Source organism: Malus sylvestris, chromosome 16, assembly GCF_916048215.2.
Source record: "Malus sylvestris chromosome 16, drMalSylv7.2, whole genome shotgun sequence".
In the NCBI taxonomy this organism is placed as follows: domain Eukaryota; kingdom Viridiplantae; phylum Streptophyta; class Magnoliopsida; order Rosales; family Rosaceae; genus Malus; species Malus sylvestris.
Genome location: NC_062275.1, coordinates 375961 through 397262, shown reverse-complemented (window position 1 = coordinate 397262; position 21302 = coordinate 375961). Strand labels below are relative to the sequence as shown.

Sequence of the window (21302 nt, the reverse complement as noted above, 5' to 3'; positions counted from 1 at the left end):
TTTATATTTCACTCAGTTTCACGATTTGGGGGCCAAAACTCGGCATACAATTACCGAATTTGCGGTGACATTCTGTCATTCTCCCTGGTGGTTCGAGCTGTCTCAGTGAATCAAACCATTGATGCAAACATTGGGAAACATAAAACCTGAATTCGCTACCAAATATTATAAAACCAAACACAATTTAAATCTGAGTCACACCCGCCTAAGTTAAAACATTATCGTTACAGCACAAGTAAACAAAGCATGATTTCAACTTGTGCTGGTGTACAATCCACCGCAAAATAAAGCCACGACAGCTGCACACAATGGTCATTCGACGCCAGAAAAACCAATCCACATCATTTGCACACAGGATGGCAAGCAACTCTCATATCAAATCCGCAACATTCATCGGCATTTCGTCGATCTGCGTACTGTAATACTGCTCAATGTCTCTTAGAATCTTAATATCATCACTTTTCACAAAGTTTATTGCCACACCCTACAGAGACAAACAAACCATATTAATCAACAAATAAACAAAATATCTTAAAAAGTACTTTCTGAATCAAAATTTTTATTTGTAAGAGAAGAGAAAAACAAACCTTGCGCCCAAAACGTCCAGAACGACCAATTCGATGAATGTATAGCTCTCGATTGTTTGGGAGATCATAATTGATAACCAAAGAAACCTGATGAAAGCAAAAAATATCACGATAAGAAAAGCACTTTAAGGATTATATGAAGGGACTAAAAGCTACACTTTTCGAAGAAAAACTGATCATAATTGAAAAACATTCAAAATTGTTTGTCTAGATGGAACCTTCAACTAGGACTGCTTTTTAGTTTAAGGTTCAGGTGTCCACATCACTGTGCAGTGAATATATGGACAATAGATGTTTTACTTTTGTCTTCAAGTAAGGTTTAGGCTTTTCGTAAGAATTTAAGAAAGCAGCAAATCCTTCTCTAATTCGTAAACATTTCTCTGGCTAAATTGGGGTACCAGGTTTATTTGGTCCTGACTACCAACTGAACAGGCAAAATGGATCTCAAATCACACACTATATTTGATTGGTTTAACAACTCGAACCAAATAAAGTCAAAGTCAAGAGATGATAGATTCTAGCTAATGATTGGACAATTGGGATAAGAAGAACTTGCCTGCTGAACGTCAAGGCCCCGGGCCCAAACATCGGTTGTGATCAGGACGCGAGTATTACCACCACGAAACTCAGCCATAATAGCATCTCTTTCCTTCTGAGGCATATCTCCATGCATTGCAGAGACAGTAAAGTTATTACTCCTCATCTTTTCAGTGAGCCAGTCCACCTGCCCAGTGAAATTCCAACAGTCATGCACCAGGGAATGAAATGTTAGTCAACCAGAAAAGGAAGGCGTTATGGCAGTGTGCCAAAAAGGAAAACTATTACAAACAGACTATCTTGCATGCCTCTATTCCACCTGACATTAAATTCTAAAGCTTGTGTGTACCAATGTATAACTAGTAGGCACTACTGAAAATAGGCCAAATCAGGATACAATGCATATGAGAACACACAATCTATACCCAAGCATCTAATAGGTGATCCCATTTTATGTTTCTACTTTCTGCACGAAATCAATAACCTAACTATGGCCTTGAAACCCCTATTTTCTAATCAAACTTTGAGTTATTAGAATCACAGAGAAGTATTTACCTTTCGCTTGGTGTTGCAGAAAATAACAGCTTGTGTAATCGTAAGGGTATCATAGAGATCACAAAGAGTATCAAACTTCCATTCCTCTCTTTCGACAGCCACGAAAAATTGCTTGATTCCCTGTCATCACAAAAACACAGTTTACTACATATTTCACATTGCACACAAAGGCATGCTAGCATCCGTACAACAATACAAAACAGAAGCATTGCGTACCTCCAACGTCAACTCATCACGTTTAACAAGGATCCTTACAGGTTCAGTCATAAACTTGTTGGTCATCTCCAAAATTTCATGAGGAAGTGTAGCAGAAATCAAGCAAACCTACAATGTTACAATTGATTTCGGTTTCAGAAAGGAATACTTATTTGGACAATAGTCGGAATATGACCGCCATAAGCACATGTGATACATATAAATATGTGACAACAAAAAACAACAAAGCCTTTTCCCACTAAGGGCTGGTTTGGTACTGCTGTACTTTGAAAAAAAACTGTTGTGAGAATAAGCGGCTGTGAAATAAATCAGCAGAGTGTTTGGTAAACTTTTATGTAAAAGTGCTTTTGGAAAAAAAAAGTCTGATAGTGGATTTTTTCATTAAAGGAGCACTGTAACTCCGTGTGCTTTGAAAAAAAAAGCCAGTTTTCCCAAGCTGCAAATAGCAGCTTCAGCTTTTTCCTTTGATTTCAGCTTATTCTCACAACAGCTTCCAAAATAGGCCCTTTTTTTTCAGTTTACCAAACACCTAAAACCATCACAGCTTTTTTTCATGGGTGCTTTTTTTATAAGCACCTCGCTCCCAAACCAGCCCTAAGTGGGGTCAACTATATGAATCCTAGAACGCCATTGTGCTCGATTTTGTGTCGTGTACTCCGTTAGATCCAAGTAGTCTAAGTCATGAGGAAGTGTAGCAGAAATCAAGCAAACCTACAATGTTACAATTGATTTCGGTTTCAGAAAGGAATACTTATTTGGACAATAGTCGGAACATGACCGCCATAAGCACATGTGATACATATAAATATGTGAAAGAAAGAAAAACAAAATTACCTGGAGCTCAGGAGGAAGATATCTGTAGACATCATAAATCTGATCCTTGAATCCTCTGCTCAACATTTCATCAGATTCATCCTGCAAACCCGAACCAGTCCCGAAAAAAAACAAAACAGAGATCAATGAAGCTAGAAAGGGAAAAATCCAAAATTCACAGTTAAAAACAGAAAAGATAGGAACAAGAGACTGACAAGAACTAATAATTTGATGGCTCGAGTTCGGAGTGTTCTTCTTTTGATCATATCACAGACTCTGCCAGGAGTTCCAGATACCACATGAACGCCATACTCGAGCTTTCGGATATCCTCACCCACGCTTTTGCCTCCAATGCAAGAATGAGCTTGTATATTTATGAAATTCCCAATTGCTAATATCACCTTCTCCGTCTGCGCCGCCAATTCCCTCGTCGGAGACAATATCAAAGCCTGAACCCTATATACAATAGATACAAATATACATGCACAAAATCAAATTAAAATTTTCCCAAGGACCAAACAGAATAACAAAAGAAGGAAACACTAGAGATCAAAAGTAGGGCTGACGCACTCCCGGGAGGAGGTGTCGACGAGCTGGCAGACGGTGAGGGCAATCATGGAGGTCTTGCCGGTACCGGACTGGGCCTGGGCGATGACGTCGCGGCCCTCAATGATGGGCCTGACGGCTCGTTGCTGGATGGCGGAGGGCTTCTCAAAGCCGTAGTTGTAGACGCCTCGGAGGAGATCGTCCCTTAAACCCATCTGATCGAAGGTCATGATGGGCTCAATCCCGTCGGAAGTTACGAACTCCAGCTTCTCGTCACCCATTCCTCCGCCGCGTCTTGCCGATGCCTCTGTCATAGCTCTGATATTCCGGTGACGACGACTATCGAGCAGGCTTGTTTGTGGTGTTGTTTTAGGGTTTGTTTGGCTGCCTTTGTTTATACGATTCACGCGAGTGAGTCAAACGTGCGAGTGATGGAAGGCGTCGAGGGTTTTATAAACTTTTTAAGTTTATACAAAAAAAATATATAATTATTTAGAAGCGACCGCCTATCGGAGCTGGCAATTAGTATTTAGGTTACTTTTTCACTTTCTTGTTTTTTTATTTTATTTTGTTTATAAATTTAAATATTTATTTTGGCCTGGAACAAAATAATTTGGACCATAAATGTATACTTGGATCCGAAATGACTCCATATTCTTGGTAATTACATGCACTTGTATAATGAAACACAAATTCTTTGAACCTTAACCTTTTTACTGTGGGTCGGAAAAATTAGTGTAATACCAATATATTAAATATAAATTTTTAATCTTAAATGATATTGTAGAGGGCAATTCGTAGTTGTTTAAATTTTTTTTCATATAGAAGTCCAACAGTCTTATGAGACTTTTTCACATGTTCGTAATTGATGAAATCTCAACTAGCATAGATTTATAAGGATAACGTTATTTACATATTCACTTTTTTACATTTCACACATTTCTTTTACTTTTCGACCGTCGTATGAAATAAATAGTTTTTTTGGTATTTTGAAATTACGATCTTAACAAACTAAATTTACGAACCACTTACACATCGAGTAAGAATAAACTTGAAAAACTGGATATTGACAGTATTTGCTTCATTAACAAATTAACACAAGCATAATTTGTTAAGTCAACATGTGAAAAAAAATCCAAACGCAAACATATTTTGTAAAACTAAATACTAACATGACACCACTTGTTACACTAAGGTTAACAAAAGCATATACTTGTTTTAACGGGCTCTATTGAATCACCCGTTATCAATACTAATCGTTAAACTTGACTCGAACATTAGATTTTAGTATGTATTTTTGTCATGTTATCAAATTGTGCATGATGAACAAGTCTAGGTAAGTTTTTTTTCCTTGTACAAGTTAGTACAACATTTTAAGTAGGGCTGTTAATTGTTGAGAATTAGTGATTGCGATTATTGTGAAAAAGAGAATCAAAAGTGAAAGTAATGATTATAGGCCTTAATGGATGCAACCCAAATTATTCGTTTTAAAGGGTCCGACAACGATCCAATCCGCCGCCAACAAATTCTATTCACACCTTTTTGTTGTCTCTTTAAGTTTTGTTGTCGATCGTTATTCCGTTGGCTGCTTTGCTCTACATGTAAAAGTTTAAAACCGACCAATTTCGAATTCTCAAAACCTTTTTAGTTCTTTGGGATCAATATTTCTTACAGCAAAATACCTATAAAAATAAAAAAAAACAGGCGTAGAATTCTTTCATCTCCAAATCTCTTCTCTTTTCCTTTACTCTTCTTTCGTTTTCACCTTTGTATATCTCTATATAGAAGTTAATATTAAATGTTAACGTGATTTAATCGTAACCGTTTAAATAGGAGAAACAGGAGGGAGGAAAAAATGAGAAAGGAGAGACTCTGAATAAAAGAAACAAACTGATAAGAAGAATGATAAAACTAACAGAAATTCTCTTTTTTAGCCATAGTAGATAAAAAACTTTTACCAACCACATCAATCCGAAAATTATATAGCAAAGGTAGGAATAAAATTCAAATAAACAGCAAGCTAGCTACCAGCTGCATATATGTTATATACACACAACAGTCGCATGAAATTAATTAACTAGTAATCAAATTAAGCTAGCTACCTAATAGGGAATTAACTTTGTTGTTGGCAGAAGCAGAGAGGAACTTCATGCAGATAGGAGCTTTGACAGACGCAATGGCCAGGATAGCAGCCGGGACGCCCCACAATGAATCACCGCAGATGAGTCCCGACGCCACAGCTGGCCCAAAGTCATCGGCCTTTTGCCTGTTCTTCCTCCGCCAAAGGACGAGGATCAAGCATCCCACGCACATGTCAATGGCGAAGTAGGAACCCAGGTAGAATGGAATCGCCATGCACATTGGGCTGGGAATGAACCTATAGATCCTGTACTTGGTTTCATAACGCTGTAACAGCTCGATGATTATGTTTATGGCGCCTGCAGCTGCGAAAAACGAGACTGCAAGCACGACGCAGTTTTTGGGGAGGGAACCGACACCCTCAACTCCAAGGAGTGCAATGCCGCGGTACATTAGGCCGTAGGGTGCAGGATAAGGACCATCTGGATCACCAAGTGGGTAAGCTTTGTAGAAAACCCAGAATACTAATGGAGACATGACGCATCCCATGGCTGTGCCAAAGACTTGGCTGAAGAACATGGAGCGAGGAGACGAGAGTGTGAGGTATCCTGTCTTGAAGTCTTGCATGAGATCAGAAGCGGTCGCGACAATGCTCATCATCACACCACAAGACGCAAGGCCGGCAATGACACCACCTTGGTCAAGGCCAACCCAAGCGCTGAAGATTATGATGGCAAATTTGCCATAGTTGGAGGCAAGAGACCAATCAGTGAGGCCACAGCCGTAGGCATTGCAGAAGGCCAAGACTGGGGCAATCAGATATGCAACCAGCACATGGTACCATTTCAGTTGGGGGAAGATCAAGGGTACCACACTGATGGATATGGCTGCGAGCACAATGTAGCCAGAGAAAGCAACCCAGCTGGGGATTTGGTCTTTCAAGAAGTACTCGATTCTTCGTTGTTCATCATAGTTTGCAGAGACAACTTCGGAGGACCCTCCGGCTTCAACACTGTCAAGATTTACAGGTGGTGATGAAGACGACTCAAGTTTCTTCTCTGATCTTTGTGTCGCGAGACTTTTTGTGGTCATGAAGAGCATGTAGACTACATGGAACAAACCGTCGCCAAGCATCATCGCTATAGCAATAAAAACCTGCAATGAATTAAGAACATTCAAAGATTATTAGAGAACAATTCATGAGCAACATTGTATTGCAACTTTCAAAAACATATATTGTGAAGATATTGAAAATTAAACAAGCTATACATGGCAGAGAGGAAGTTTTAGTTACATACCCTGTATCCTTGGATGCCGTGGAGACTGCTGGCGGATAGATTAGCGCTGTACCAGATACCTTTCTTTGTCTCAATCAAGGGCCACATGATTCCCCATGAAATAATGGCTCCAACAAGCAAAGATACATTGACCATGATAGGGCAGATCATGCCAACGCCAACATAAGTCGCTGAAAAATCAAAGTAAAACCTGCAAGTTTTATGATCCGAGTTATTAGTGAAATCGAGGCATCCATGAGGGCAACAAAATGATACAAAAACAAGGAAATTGATATTTTGTTGAGAAAGAAATGTACACATACTTGTTAGCAAAGGCTTTAAGACCAAATGTTGGGAAGCTGGAAAATCCGCAGCCGTCAGCAGCAGCGAAAAACCACTGGAAGAAGGCAAACGCAAAGCTGAAGCAGAAGCTTTTGCCGAGCACAGCAACTTGTTTCCTGCATTCGTTGATAAGAATAAATTCTTACACAATTAGCAGATTGATCACGTTTAATTGCAAAACCCAAAGCTACAAATCAAGGCAATGCGGTTCTTACTTTGCCAGCTTAGCTCCTTTGGGTGTGTGAAAGCTGTTGATGAGGTATGCAGTTGCAGTTCCACTCGGGTACGTTAACTTGTACTTCATGATCATCATCTGTTGGATGTTTAAAAAAATTAGACCAAGACCAAATTAAGTGAACAAATCTTCATGTCTACATGCGTAAGTGTGGATTAAGTAGTGATTTCCAATTACCTTTCCGAGGGGCATAATCGAAAACAACCCGACGAAGCTGACGGCGAAGAGAAATCCAATCATCCATCCAACATCAAGCTTCTTTATGTTGATCGGGGTGTTGCCTAGATCTCCTTGCGCAGCAATATTTGCACTCATTCCCAGTAAATAACTTGCAGTTCCACCTAGTTAATCATAACACAAATTAAAATTACTGGATCATTAAGCAGAGCAGCAATCAAAAGTTCAAAACATACAAATATTTGACATTAATCCCAAGCGAAAATTTATTCAATTTTTACTGTGAGGCTTTTTCCACAAACACTTCGTAAACTGACAGTGATGCAAATATTATTTTGTTTTCTTGCATGCAAGGCCAAAATATAGAACCAGAATATATATGATATTTGATAGATCTACAACTTCCATCAGTAATCTATGTTATCGATACAAGCAGAGATGAATGATGGAAGAGAAATAGTTAATTAATGGATTTTGATGAGTCAATATTATATTATATATTTTACCCTATTCTTAGTATAATTCGGTAATTATCTTGGTAGAATTTTGATATTTTACTTTATATTTTCAATGTAGAACATTCGACTTCCTTTGGAGAAAACATGATCAAACGAACGAATTTTGGAGTGATTCAAATTGGAGGATGTTCGTGTATCTCTTGGCTTGTTCGTCTCAAAATTTGGGATTTTTTTACTAAGCGGTTATTTTCTGACCATTAAATGAAGAAGCAATGTGCGTTGCTGAAAAGTGACGTTTCTGGGCTTTGCGTTTTTAGAGCCCAAGATGACCTCAGATAGGTTCGTGGCCTTCTGGAGAAGTATTCAGAATAGTCCAAGCTTTAGATCCAGCTTTTTTGGACCAGTTTTGGAGCTGATTTGGGTCCAAAACGTGGCTGTGTAGATTTTTGGACGAATTTACCAAGTTAATTTAGGATTATGTTTCCTATTTTATTTCAATTTAGGATTTTAATTAGAGTAGTATAAATAAACTTTTTTGGCCAGCCATAGTGGTACGTATGCAAGATTTGAGAAGAAGATTTTGGCTAAAGCTTAGAGATTTTCAGATTTTATTCTACAAGGTGTTTTCATTCTTTTTCTATTTCAATACAATTCTTTTGGTTTTAATTATAAATATGCATAACTAATTCTCTTAGCTAGAGTGAGGCCATGATTCTTAGCAAGAATATGTAGTCTATTTTTAATTTTCTTATGAATTTATGCATGCAAGTTTTAGATTGTTAATCACTGTGCTTTAGGATATTTAGAAAAGTATCCTATTTGTCTTAGTGATTCGCGGCCATTAGAATATTTAGAAAAGTAATTTGATGCAATTTTGAAAGAAGGCTGTCGCTAAAACTGACTAAGGCTTATTGTGGTTAACATGTGTAGCTACTTAGGATGGACGACTCATCTTAGGAGTTATATGATTTTTCAAAAGATTTCCACAAAACTTAATGATTCTTGCATGTTCACATTCGATCTGGACATCACAAACGGATTGCATGTTAGATATACATTTTATGTTGGAGGTTCCAAGTAGGACATACTTTCATATGATTGTTAGGGCGATGGCAGAACCCTAGTATTTTCTCATTTTGAATTCTAAAAATTGTTTCCTTTTTCTTTCTCTAAAAATTGCAGATTTTAATAGCCTTTTCAATTAATTTCGTTTTTTTAAATTTAGGTCATTAAATCACCTTTTTTCTATTTTTGTTTTTAAATAATTAACTAAAATTTTGGTTTTCATAAATTGTTTTAAATAATCTCTCCCGAAAACAATCTTGCTTAAACCATTTATACTACAATAATTCTCTTGGAAGTATTTTTTTTGTGAGATTTTAACCTGGTCGCCCAAAAATCCTATCAGATTTAATGCGATAAATTTGATTAGTGAATGGATTATGGAACATACTGCTAAAGGCGATCCCGGAAGAGGCGACGACGCAAGTCTGAATGACGGTGTTTTCCTGGCGAGTGAAAGGCTGCTTCAAGAAGCCGCACTTGTCGATCATGGCGGTGTAGCGTTTCACCATCCCCAAGCCGACCAGTCCGGCGGCGACGTTGAGCGAGGGAATAACACCGGTGCTGAGGTTCAACTTGCAGACGATGAAGTTGAAGACAATGCTGACAATGAAGCTGGTGACCATCGACCTCACCGTAATCTGCTTGGTCCACGGCGGCACCGCCATGGCCTTGAACGCCTCCTCAACATTCAACTTCTTTTTGGTCTTTCCGGCAGTGCCCTGGTTATCACTGCCATTGCTGAGGCTTCTCTCCATGATTCGAGTCGATTTTTTTTGTGCCTCCAGACCGTGGAGGCCTCTATATATATATATATATATATATATATATATATATAGAGAGAGAGAGAGAGAGAGAGAGAGAGAGAGAGAGAGAGAGAGAGAGAGAGAGAGAGAGAGAGGAGTGTGCTATCCACACATCCCATAGAGAGAGAGAGAGAGAGAGGAGTGTGCTATCCACACATCCCATCTTATTTCTCACACATCCTTGATAATTTTTGAGCCAGCTAGGATTCGGAGTGGGATTGGGACCCGGGAAACAAAATCCGGAATCGTATTCAGATTAACCAAATTAAAATTTAATTAATTATTATTTTTTTAGAGGGTATTTGAACTGGGACAGGATTGTCTGCCCTCCACTTCCGGTGCCCTCCTCGTGCCCTTTTGTTTGTGTGGTCACGGTTAAGTCACATCAACATTTTATATTTTTTTTTATAAATATAATAAGACAAAAATGAATAGTAATATAAAATGTTGACGTGGTTTAACCGTGATCACACAAACATGAGGACACGGAAATGGCACCTGAAGTGGAGGGCAGACAATTCTTGTCCATTTGAACTGACGGGAGTCTTCCAAGCATAACAGTTACATATACACATCACAAATGGGGAGAAACAGGCTCTGAGACCGAGGTTAGAGAGAGGAAATATAGATGATATGAACCTGTGGATTTTGACTTTTCGTTGATTGGGAGTTGATAGGGCTGGTTTATTATTGTTGTGGTTTGAAAAAAAAAGTTTATGTTATGCTATGAGAATAAACAGCTGTGAAATAAAGTGTTTGATAAATTTTTTTGTAAAATTGCTTTTGAAAAAAAAACAGTATTATAGTGTTTAGTAAACTTTTATGCTGTGACTATGTAAAATGATCAAAAATGGTATAATACTAGATGTGCCATTAATTTAATTTTCTTAACAAATAAAGGTGAATTACTAAATATACTTTATTTTTAAAAGAAAAATATTTATGAACTTTATCTTAAACATATAATTCAACGTTTATCACTTTTAAGGCTGGTTTATTATTGTTGTGGTTTGAAAAAAAATGTTTATGTTATGTTGTGAGAATAAACAGCTGTGAAATAAAGTGTTTGATAAATTTTTTTGTAAAAGTGCTTTTGAAAAGAAAAAAAAATAGTATTATAGTGTTTGGTAAACTTTTATGTAAAACAGTTGTGGCTGTGTAAAATGATCAAAAATGGTATAATACTATGTGTCATTAATTTAATTTTCTTAACAAATAAAAGTGAATTACTAAATATAATTTATTTTTCAAAGAAAAATATTTATGAACTTTATCTTAAACATATAATCCAACGTTTAACAAGAAATCATAATCTAACATTCAACATATAATCTAACATTTATGCTGCTTCACGTTTTCAGTTTTTTTCAAAGCTCATTTTTGCTACTTCACGTTTTCAACTTTTTCACTCAAAACTGTGAGAATAAGTTGTTTTTAAGTATTTACCAAACACATTTTTGAGCTTTTTATACCCACTTTTTATAAAAACACCTCAGTACTAAACCAGTACTTAATAAGGATTCCAAAATTCCAAATATTACGATTTACACATGATATTACTAATTAGGTTTAGACGTATTAGAGAATCTGAGTGTGACGACCGCTCGTTTAAAAATAAATTTAAAATGATTAAAAAAGAATCTGCTATAATCCGAGGTCATTTTACTCAGGATTCCAATATTCTAAATATTACAATTTACAAATAATGTTAATAATTAGGTTTAAGCATATTAGAGAATCTAAGTGTGACGACCAGTTGTTTTAAAAGTCTTTTGTTTTGTTTTTTTTGTTTTTTTTTTTGAGAGAGTTTTAAAAGTCATTTTAAAACAACTCAAAAACATTTTTTACAAGAGTTCTTTTGAAACAAATCCATAAAAAATACAGCTGAATCTTAAAAAGTATTTAAATTATTTCTCGAATTTAAAACACTTTCAATCATTTTAAAAATATCAGGCAATTATATCATAGTCACTCTGAAAGACTTTTGGGTCGGAGTCGTCTAGGATAAGATTACAGCTCGCGTCAACATATTGATGAGAATTTTATTAGTCAATACTAGAATTTTCAAAGTCGGAGACTTTGATTTGGACACTGAAAAGGATTTGTGGCACAGCTACTTGTGATGTGATATTATGGAGACAATGGAAATGTTGTGTGTGAATTTCTTAGTAAAAGTGTGAGGAAGATGGGTCCATATAAGGGGATGAGAAAAGAGAAGGAAAAGAGAGAAATTTGACTGAAGAAAACTAAATTAATTTGATTTTCTTTTGTCTTAAGTAAATAAGGTCATCTCTAATCAAGGGTTGGCTAGATGGCTTGTTTTAGTCATCTGGCCCTCTAAGATATTAATATTTTAATGAACAATACATGACCATATTTGCTTCTGTCTCCAATCGAGAGTCAAAGGGCCATAGGGCTCGTTTTAGCCCTGTCACAAAAAATCGTCTCTAACCGAGGGCTAAACATAATTTATTATTTAAATTTAAAAACTACAACAACTTGAATTCAAATCCAACAACTTAAATTTAAAAACTACACATAATTTATTATTTAAATTTAAAAACTACAACAACTTAAATTCAAATCCAACAACTTAAATTTAAAAACTACAACGGGAACTGACCCAAAAAACCAAAAAAATTAGAACTTAAATTTAATGAATGGTTTAGGTATTTATACGGAAAAAAATAGAATTTTTAAGAATTAAAACAAAAATTGAATACAACAGCTAGTCAGCTAGCCATTGGATTCAATTTTTTGTTTAAGCATTCCTATTGATTATAACCGACAAGATTGTTGTAATTTCTGACCAGCCTCGAGCTAGCTGGCTGGCTGCATGCGGCCAACCTTTTGGCCTTTTGGCCCTTTCAGATTCCATGGAGCCCACGAGTCCTCTGGCCTAGCCCTCGGTTGGAGATGGTTTTCGGGCTATTTTCAACCATCTAGACCCTTCAGTTGGAGATGGCCTAAGACTAAATTTTCAGGTTATGGTCAATTTGTTGGGGTAGTGACGGCGAAATAGTATAGTTTTTAAAAGAAATGTGTATGAAAAGTCTTCCTGACCAATTCAACCCCAAAAATTCTATTAGACTCATATACTCTCTGTCAAAACTATAGTCGTAACCAGTGAGAAGCAACGCGGAAGAAGGTTTGAAGATTCTTGGTCCTATCCTCTTGGGTTTAATTCAACACGCCCCTTTTGCACCTAACGTGAGCAATGTATAAGTAGAGATGTCCATTGTGTTTTAAGAAATTACAGCTCAACTTTATAAATATTGTTGTTGATGTTCCAACACATCCTACACTGCTTTGTTATAAAGCACAAACAAGCAAATTCACTCAAAGAATGCAAAACAATTTTTTGACAGTGCTAATAACAAGTAATGTGATAGGAAGCACATTTGGATAGAAACATCTATTCCACTTTAGTTCTTGGCCTTTTTTATAAAAGCCTTCAATTATAATGCCTTTGTTTTTGTTGTTTCATGGAATTGATATTGGAAATTTCGAGGATGAAATTTTTTTAAAGGGGAAATAATGTGAAATCCCGCTCCTGGATTTCACTATTATAATCTACATATTGGTATTCTTGAGATTTTATATTATTTTTCGAGAATTTATATTAATTTATTTGAATTTAGATTTTAATTAAACTAGTTTCAAAGTTTGAAGTTTGAAAATTAATTATTTAAAATTCGTAGACCGTTTGAGGTCACAATTTATATTTTTGAATAGAGCTTGATCTCACGAGCGCGTAGACACAAACCGTTCGTGAAACAGAGCTATAATGAAGAAGTTATTAATGTTTAAAGTTAAGGTCATTTTGGTAATTTAACTATTAATCCGGAAGGCTCCAGATTTGTTGGAGAGTTGATATGTGCCACGTATGTGGCTAAGATTGAAGAAGTTATTAACATTTAAAGTTAAGGACAGATTTGTTGAACAGGCAAAATGGATCTCAAATCACACACTATATTTGATTAGTTTAACAACTCGAACCAAATAAAGTCAAAGTCAAGAGATGATAGATTCTAGCTAATGATTGGACAATTGGGATAAGAAGAACTTGCCTGCTGAACGTCAAGGCCCCGGGCCCAAACATCGGTTGTGATCAGGACGCGAGTATTACCACCACGAAACTCGGCCATAATAGCATCTCTTTCCTTCTGAGGCATATCTCCATGCATTGCAGAGACAGTAAAGTTATTACTCCTCATCTTTTCGGTCCACCTGCCCAGTGAAATTCCAACAGTCATGCACCAGGGAATGAAATGTTAGTCAACCAGAAAAGGAAGGCGTTATGGCAGTGTGCCAAAAAGGAAAATTATTACAAACAGACTATCTTGCATGCCTCAATTCCACCTGACATATTAAATTCTAAAACTTCTGTGTATAGATGTATAACTAGTAGGCACTAATGAAAATATGCTAAATCAGGATACAATGCATATGATAACATATAATCTACTTCCGCACGGAATCAATAACCTAACTACGGCCTTGAAACCCCTATTTTCTAAACAAACTTTGAGTTATTAGTATCACAGAGACGTATTTACCTTTCGCTTGGTGTTGCAGAAAATAACAGCTTGTGTAATTGTAAGGGTATCATAGAGGTCACAAAGAGTATCAAACTTCCATTCCTCTCTTTCGACAGCCACGAAAAATTGCTTGATTCCCTGTCATCACAAAAACACAGTTTACTACATATTTCACATTGCACACAAGGGCAGCATACGTACAACAATACAAAACAGAAGCATTGCGTACCTCCAACGTCAACTCATCACGATTAACAAGGATCCTTACAGGTTCAGTCATAAACTTGTTGGTCATCTCCAAAATTTCATGAGGAAGTGTAGCAGAAATCAAGCAAACCTACAATGTTACAATTGATTTCGGTTTCAGAAAGGAATACTTATTTGGACAATAGTCGGAACATGACCGCCATAAGCACATGTGATACATATAAATGTGAAAGAAAGGAAAAAAAATACCTGGAGCTCAGCAGGAAGATATCTGTAGACATCATAAATCTGATCCTTGAATCCTCTGCTCAACATTTCATCAGATTCATCCTGCAAACCCGAACCAGTCCCGAAAAAAAACAAAACAGAGATCAATGAAGCTAGAAAGGGAAAAATCCAAAATTCACAGTTAAAAACAGAAAAGATGGGAACAAGAGACTGACAAGAACTAATAATTTGATGGCTCGAGTTCGGAGTGTTCTTCTTTTGATCATATCACAGACTCTGCCAGGAGTTCCAGATACCACATGAACGCCATACTCGAGCTTTCGGATATCCTCACCCACGCTTTTGCCTCCAATGCAAGAATGAGCTTGTATATTTATGAAATTCCCAATTGCTAATATCACCTTCTCCGTCTGCGCCGCCAATTCCCTCGTCGGAGACAATATCAAAGCCTGAACCCTATATACAATAGATACAAATATACATGCACAAAATCAAATTAAAATTTTCCCAAGGACCAAACAGAATAACAAAAGAAGGAAACACTAGAGATCAAAAGTAGGCTGACGCACTCACGGGAGGAGGTGTCGACGAGCTGGCAGACGGTGAGGGCAATCATGGAGGTCTTGCCGGTACCGGACTGGGCCTGGGCGATGACGTCGCGGCCCTCAATGATGGGCCTGACGGCTCGTTGCTGGATGGCGGAGGGCTTCTCAAAGCCGTAGTTGTAGACGCCTCGGGGGAGATTGTCCCTTAAACCCATCTGATCGAAGGTCATGATGGACTCAATCCCGTCGGAAGTTACGAACTCCAGCTTCTCGTCACCCATTCCTCCGCCGCGTCTTGCCGATGCCTCTGTCATAGCTCTGATATTCCGGCGACGACGACTATCGAGCAGGCTTGTTTGTGGTGTTGTTTTAGGGTTTGTTTGGCTGCCTTTGTTTCTCTGGATACGATTCACGCGAGTGAGTCAAACGTGCGAGTGATGGAAGGCGTCGAGGGTTTTATAAACTTTTTAAGTTTATACAAAAAAATATATAATTATTTAGAAGCGACCGCCTATCGGAGCTGGCAATTTGTATTTAGGTTACTTTTTCACTCTCTTGTTTTTTTTTTTTTTTTTTTTTTTTTAATTTAAATATTTATTTTGGCCTGGAACAAAATAATTTGGACCAAAAATGTATACTTTGGATCCGAAATGACTCCATATTCTTGGTAATTACATGCACTTGTATAATGAAACACAAATTCTTTGAACCTTAACCTTTTTACTGTAGGTCGGAAAAATTAGTGTAATACCAATATATTAAATATAAATTTTTAATCTTAAACGATATTGTAGAGGACAGTTCGTAGTTGTTGAAACTTTTGTTCATATAGAAGTCCAACAGTCTTATGAGACTTTTTCACATGTTCGTAATTCATGAAATCTCAACTAGCATAGATTTATAAGGATAACGTTATTTACATATTCATTTTTTACGTTTCACACATCTCTTTTACTCTTCGACCGTCTTATGAAATAAATATGTGTTGTTTTTTTGGCAATTTGAAATCACGATCTTAACAAACTAAATTTACAAACCACTTACACATCGAGTAAGGATAAACTTGAAAAAAAGAAATTGACAGTACTTGCTTCTGTAACAAATTAACACAAGCATAATTTGTTAAGTTAACATGTGAAAAAAATCCAAACGCGAACATATTTTGTAAAACTAAACAGTAACATATCACCACTCGTTGCACTAAGGTTAATAAAAGCATATACTTGTTTTAACGGGCTCTATTGAGCCACCCGTTATCAATACTACTCATTAAACTTGACTCGTGTTATCAAATTGTGCATGATGAACAAGTCTAGGTAAGTTTTTTCCTTATACAAGTTAGTACAACAATTTAAGTAGGGCTGCTAATTGGTAAAAATTAGTGATTGCGATTATTGTGAAAAGGAGAATTGTAAGTGAGTAATGATCGTGGGCCACGAAGGCAATCCGAATTATTCATTTTAAAGGGTCCGACAACGATCCAATCCGCTGCCAACAAATTCTATTCAACATTTTTACCAACCACATCAATCCGAAAATTATATAGCGAAGGTAGGAATAATATTCAAATAAACAGCAAGCTAGCTACCAGCTGCATATATGTTATATACACACAACAGTCGCATGAAATTAATTAACTAGTAATCAAATTAAGCTAGCTACCTAATAGGGAATCAACTTTGTTGTTGGCAGAAGCAGAGAGGAACTTCATGCAGATAGGAGCTTTGACAGACGCAATGGCCAGGATAGCAGCCGGGACGCCCCACAATGAATCACCGCAGATGAGTCCCGACGCCACAGCTGGCCCAAAGTCATCGGCCTTTTGCCTGTTCTTCCTCCGCCACAGGACGAGGATCAAGCTTCCCACGCACATGTCAATGGCGAAGTAGGAACCCAGGTAGAATGGAATCGCCATGCACATTGGGTTGGGAATGAACCTATAGATCCTGTACTTGGTTTCATAACGCTGTAACAGCTCGATGATTATGTTTATGGCGACTGCAGCTGCGAAAAACGAGACTGCAAGCACAACGCAGTTTTTGGGGAGGGAACCGACACCCTCAACTCCAAGGAGTGCAATGCCGCGGTACATTAGGCCGTAGGGTGCAGGATAAGGACCATCTGGATCACCAAGTGGGTAAGCTTTGTAGAAAACCCAGAATACTAATGGAGACATGACGCATCCCATGGCTGTGCCAAAGACTTGGCTGAAGAACATGGAGCGAGGAGACGAGAGTGTGAGGTATCCTGTCTTGAAGTCTTGCATGAGATCAGAAGCGGTCGCGACAATGCTCATCATCACACCACAAGACGCAAGGCCGGCAATGACACCACCTTGGTCAAGGCCAACCCAAGCGCTGAAGATTATGATGGCAAATTTGCCATAGTTGGAGGCAAGAGACCAATCAGTGAGGCCACAGCCGTAGGCATTGCAGAAGGCCAAGACTGGGGCAATCAGATATGCAACCAGCACATGGTACCATTTCAGTTGGGGGAAGATCAAGGGTACCACACTGATGGATATGGCTGCGAGCACAATGTAGCCAGAGAAAGCAACCCAGCTGGGGATTTGGTCTTTCAAGAAGTACTCGATTCTTCGTTGTTCATCATAGTTTGCAGAGACAACTTCGGAGGACCCTCCGGCTTCAACACTGTCAAGATTTACAGGTGGTGATGAAGACGACTCAAGTTTCTTCTCTGATCTTTGTGTCGCGAGACTTTTTGTGGTCATGAAGAGCATGTAGACTACATGGAACAAACCGTCGCCAAGCATCATCGCTATAGCAATAAAAACCTGCAATGAATTAAGAACATTCAAAGATTATTAGAGAACAATTCATGAGCAACATTGTATTGCAACTTTCAAAAACATATATTGTGAAGATATTGAAAATTAAACAAGCTATACATGGCAGAGAGGAAGTTTTAGTTACATACCCTGTATCCTTGGATGCCGTGGAGACTGCTGGCGGATAGATTAGCGCTGTACCAGATACCTTTCTTTGTCTCAATCAAGGGCCACATGATTCCCCATGAAATAATGGCTCCAACAAGCAAAGATACATTGACCATGATAGGGCAGATCATGCCAACGCCAACATAAGTCGCTGAAAAATCAAAGTAAAACCTGCAAGTTTTATGATCCGAGTTATTAGTGAAATCGAGGCATCCATGAGGGCAACAAAATGATACAAAAACAAGGAAATTGATATTTTGTTGAGAAAGAAATGTACACATACTTGTTAGCAAAGGCTTTAAGACCAAATGTTGGGAAGCTGGAAAATCCGCAGCCGTCAGCAGCAGCGAAAAACCACTGGAAGAAGGCAAACGCAAAGCTGAAACAGAAGCTTTTGAAGAGCACAGCAACCTGTTTCCTGCATTCGTTCATAAGAATATATTCTTACACAGTTAGCAGATTGATTACGTTTAATCGCAAAATCCAAATCTACAAATCAAGGCAATGTGGTTCTTACTTTGCCAGCTTAGCTCCTTTGGGTGTGTGAAAGCTGTTGATGAGGTATGCAGTTGCAGTTCCACTCGGGTACGTTAACTTGTACTTCAGGATCATCATCTGTTGGATGTTTAAAAAAAAAAAAAGAAGACCAAAACCAAATTAAGTGAACAAATCTTCATGTCTATATGCGTAAGTGTGGATTAAGAAGTGGTTTCCAATTACCTTCCTGAGGGGCATAATCGAAAACAACCCGACGAAGCTGACAGCGAAGAGAAACCCAATCATCCATCCAACATCAAGCTTCTTTATGTTGATCGGGGTGTTGCCTAGATCTCCTTGCGCAGCAATCTTTGCACTCATTCCCAGTAAATAACTTGCAGTTCCACCTAATTAATCATAACACAAATTAAAATTACTGGATCATGAAGCAGAGCAGCTATTAGAACACACAAATATTTGACATTAATCCCAACTGAAAATTTGTTCAATTTTTACTGTGAGGCTTTTTCACAAACACTTTGTAAACTGACCGTGATGCAAATATTATATTGTTTTCTTGCATGCAAGGCCAAATTATAGAACCAGAATATATATGATATTTGACAGATCTACAACTTCCATCAGTAATCTATGTTATCGATACGAGCAGAGATGAATGATCGAAGAGAAATAGTTAATTAACGGATTTAATGCGATAAATTTGATTAGAGAATGGATTATTGAACATACTGCTAAAGGCGATCCCGGAAGAGGCGACGACGCAAGTCTGAATGACGGTGTTTTCCTGGCGAGTGAAAGGCTGCTTCAAGAAGCCGCACTTGTCGATCATGGCGGTGTAGCCTTTCACCACGGCGAAGCCGAGCAGTCCGGCGGCGACGTTGAGCGAGGGAATAACACCAGTGGTGAGGTTCAACTTGCAGACGATGAAGTTGAAGACGATGCTGAGAATGAAGCTGGTGACCATCGACCTCACCGTAATCTGCTTGGTCCACGGCGGCACCGCCGTGGCCTTGAACGCCTCCTCAACATTCAACTTCTTTTTGGTCTTTCCGGCAGTGCCTTTCTTGGCATCCAAGTCGTCACTCTGGTTATCACTGCCCTTGCTAAGGCTTCTCTCCATGATTCGATTCGATTCGATTCGATTCAATTTTTTCTGTGCACGAGACCGTGGAGGCCTATATATATATATATATATATGAGAGTAGAAAATCTGAGCCAGCTAGGATTCGGAGTGGGGTTGGGACCCGGGAAACAGAATCCGGAATCGTATTCAGATTACCCAAATTAAAATTTAATTTTTATTTTATTTTTTTAGAGGGTATTTGAAAGGACGGTGGCTTCCAAGCATAACAGCTACATATACATACAAGGCTGTCCACAGTCTGAGAGTGAGAGGTTTGAGAGAGAAAATATAGATGGCATGAGCCTTTGGATTTGACTTTTTGTTTATTGGAATTTGAGAGAATCCGCCATAATCGGGGGTCACTTTCACTCAGGATTCCAATATTCCAAATATTACGATTTACAAATGATATTACTAATTAGGTTTAAGCATATTAGATAATCTGAGTGTGACGATCGCTCGTTTAAAAATAAATTTAAAATGATTAAAAAAGAATCTGGTATAATCCGAGGTCACTTTACTATGGATTCTAATATTCTAAATATTACAATTTACAAATGATATTAATAATTAAGTTTAAGCATATTAGAGAATATTGCGACGACCACAATATAGGCTATTTTAAAAGTTATTTTGAAACAACCCAAAAATATTTTTTTATGAGAGTTCTTTTGAAACCAATTCGTAAAAAATACAACTGAATCTTAAAAAATATTTAAATTGTTTCTCGAACTCAAAACACTTTCAATCATTTTAAAACTTCTTCCAAATTAATATATCTCCTAGAGTTATTAATTTATTCGTAAATTAATTAAAAATATGAGGCGATGGTATCATAGCCACTCTAAAAGACTTTTGGGTAGGAATCCTCTTAGACCATCTCCAACCCTTGGGCTAAAAGCCAAATTTTTTAGCCCGGAAAATTTAGCTTTTAGCCCAGAAACATCTTTTCTGCTCCAACCCTTCTACCCTAAAATTTTAGCCCGGAATTATTAAAGAATGAAATTAGCCTAAATTTTTTTCTTAAATCAATTGTTTTAAAAAAAATAAATATGTAGATTATTGTAAATTAATTTTATGAACATTTTAATCTAAAAAAATTTAAATTCCGATAAACATTTCGCATTTAGCCCGGGGGGAAAGCTGGGGGGTATTTGGCCCAGAAATAGCATTTGGCATTTAGCCTAAAATTTTAGCATGGGTTGGAGAGTGTTTGGGGGGGTAATTTGGGGGGTAATTTGGCTTTTAGCCCAGGGTTGGAGATGGTCTTAGGATAAGATTACAGCTGGCGTCGAAATATTGACGAGAATTTTATTAGTCAATTTTAAAATTTTCAAAATCGGAGAATTTTCATTGGACACGGAAAAGGATTTGTGGCACAGCAGCTGGTGGTGGTGGGGGAGTTGGATGTTTTTTCTTGTTTGGTACTACTAGTGTGTTCACACGAGCGGGTGGAATTCAGCAATTTAGCGCCACTAAAATGGTTGGATAATATTCCAGGCGAACGAACGATT

The 21302-nt window shown here is 37.6% G+C and overlaps 2 protein-coding genes and 1 long non-coding RNA gene across 8 annotated transcripts; 1 reads left to right on the top strand and 2 right to left on the bottom strand.

The window, feature by feature from the left end:
* Positions 1–130: 130 nt before the first annotated feature.
* Positions 131–15674, bottom strand: LOC126606274 (eukaryotic initiation factor 4A-3). Of its 3 annotated transcripts, none has more exons than XM_050273642.1 (8): positions 15236–15669; positions 14882–15122; positions 14688–14768; positions 14461–14568; positions 14250–14369; positions 1144–1311; positions 588–674; positions 131–484 (listed from the first exon to the last, which is right to left on the bottom strand). In XM_050273642.1, exons 1-8 carry the CDS (start codon positions 15523–15525, stop codon positions 371–373), a joined length of 1209 nt encoding a protein of 402 aa, XP_050129599.1. In that variant the 5' UTR covers positions 15526–15669; the 3' UTR covers positions 131–370. The 3 variants fall into 3 exon arrangements, with proteins under 3 accessions (XP_050129599.1, XP_050129598.1, XP_050129600.1); XM_050273641.1 differs by lacking the exons at positions 14250–14369; positions 14461–14568; positions 14688–14768; positions 14882–15122; positions 15236–15669 and adding exons at positions 1680–1799; positions 1896–2003; positions 2730–2810; positions 2924–3164; positions 3279–3662; XM_050273643.1 differs by lacking the exons at positions 131–484; positions 588–674; positions 1144–1311 and adding an exon at positions 13762–13920 and having other exon boundaries at positions 15236–15674.
* Positions 5111–16984, top strand: LOC126606280 (uncharacterized). Its single transcript, XR_007617174.1, has 2 exons — positions 5111–5245; positions 16763–16984. It is a non-coding gene; the product is annotated as an uncharacterized LOC126606280 (long non-coding RNA).
* Positions 5207–19948, bottom strand: LOC126606266 (probable metal-nicotianamine transporter YSL7). 4 transcript variants are annotated; one of them, XR_007617173.1, is made up of 7 exons: positions 19395–19939; positions 18888–19051; positions 18685–18782; positions 18451–18585; positions 18149–18338; positions 16763–18005; positions 5207–5245 (listed from the first exon to the last, which is right to left on the bottom strand). XR_007617173.1 is itself a non-coding variant. In XM_050273632.1 (7 exons), the coding sequence occupies exons 1-7, from the start codon at positions 19783–19785 to the stop codon at positions 5349–5351; spliced, it is 2118 nt and encodes a 705-aa protein (XP_050129589.1). In that variant the 5' UTR covers positions 19786–19948; the 3' UTR covers positions 5207–5348. The 4 variants fall into 4 exon arrangements, 3 of the variants coding, with proteins under 3 accessions (XP_050129589.1, XP_050129590.1, XP_050129588.1); XM_050273632.1 differs by having other exon boundaries at positions 5207–5631; positions 17149–18005; positions 19395–19948; XM_050273633.1 differs by lacking the exons at positions 16763–18005; positions 18149–18338; positions 18451–18585; ... (1 more) ...; positions 18888–19051; positions 19395–19939 and adding exons at positions 6632–6821; positions 6934–7068; positions 7168–7265; positions 7365–7528; positions 9276–9657 and having other exon boundaries at positions 5207–6488.
* Positions 19949–21302: the final 1354 nt, after the last annotated feature.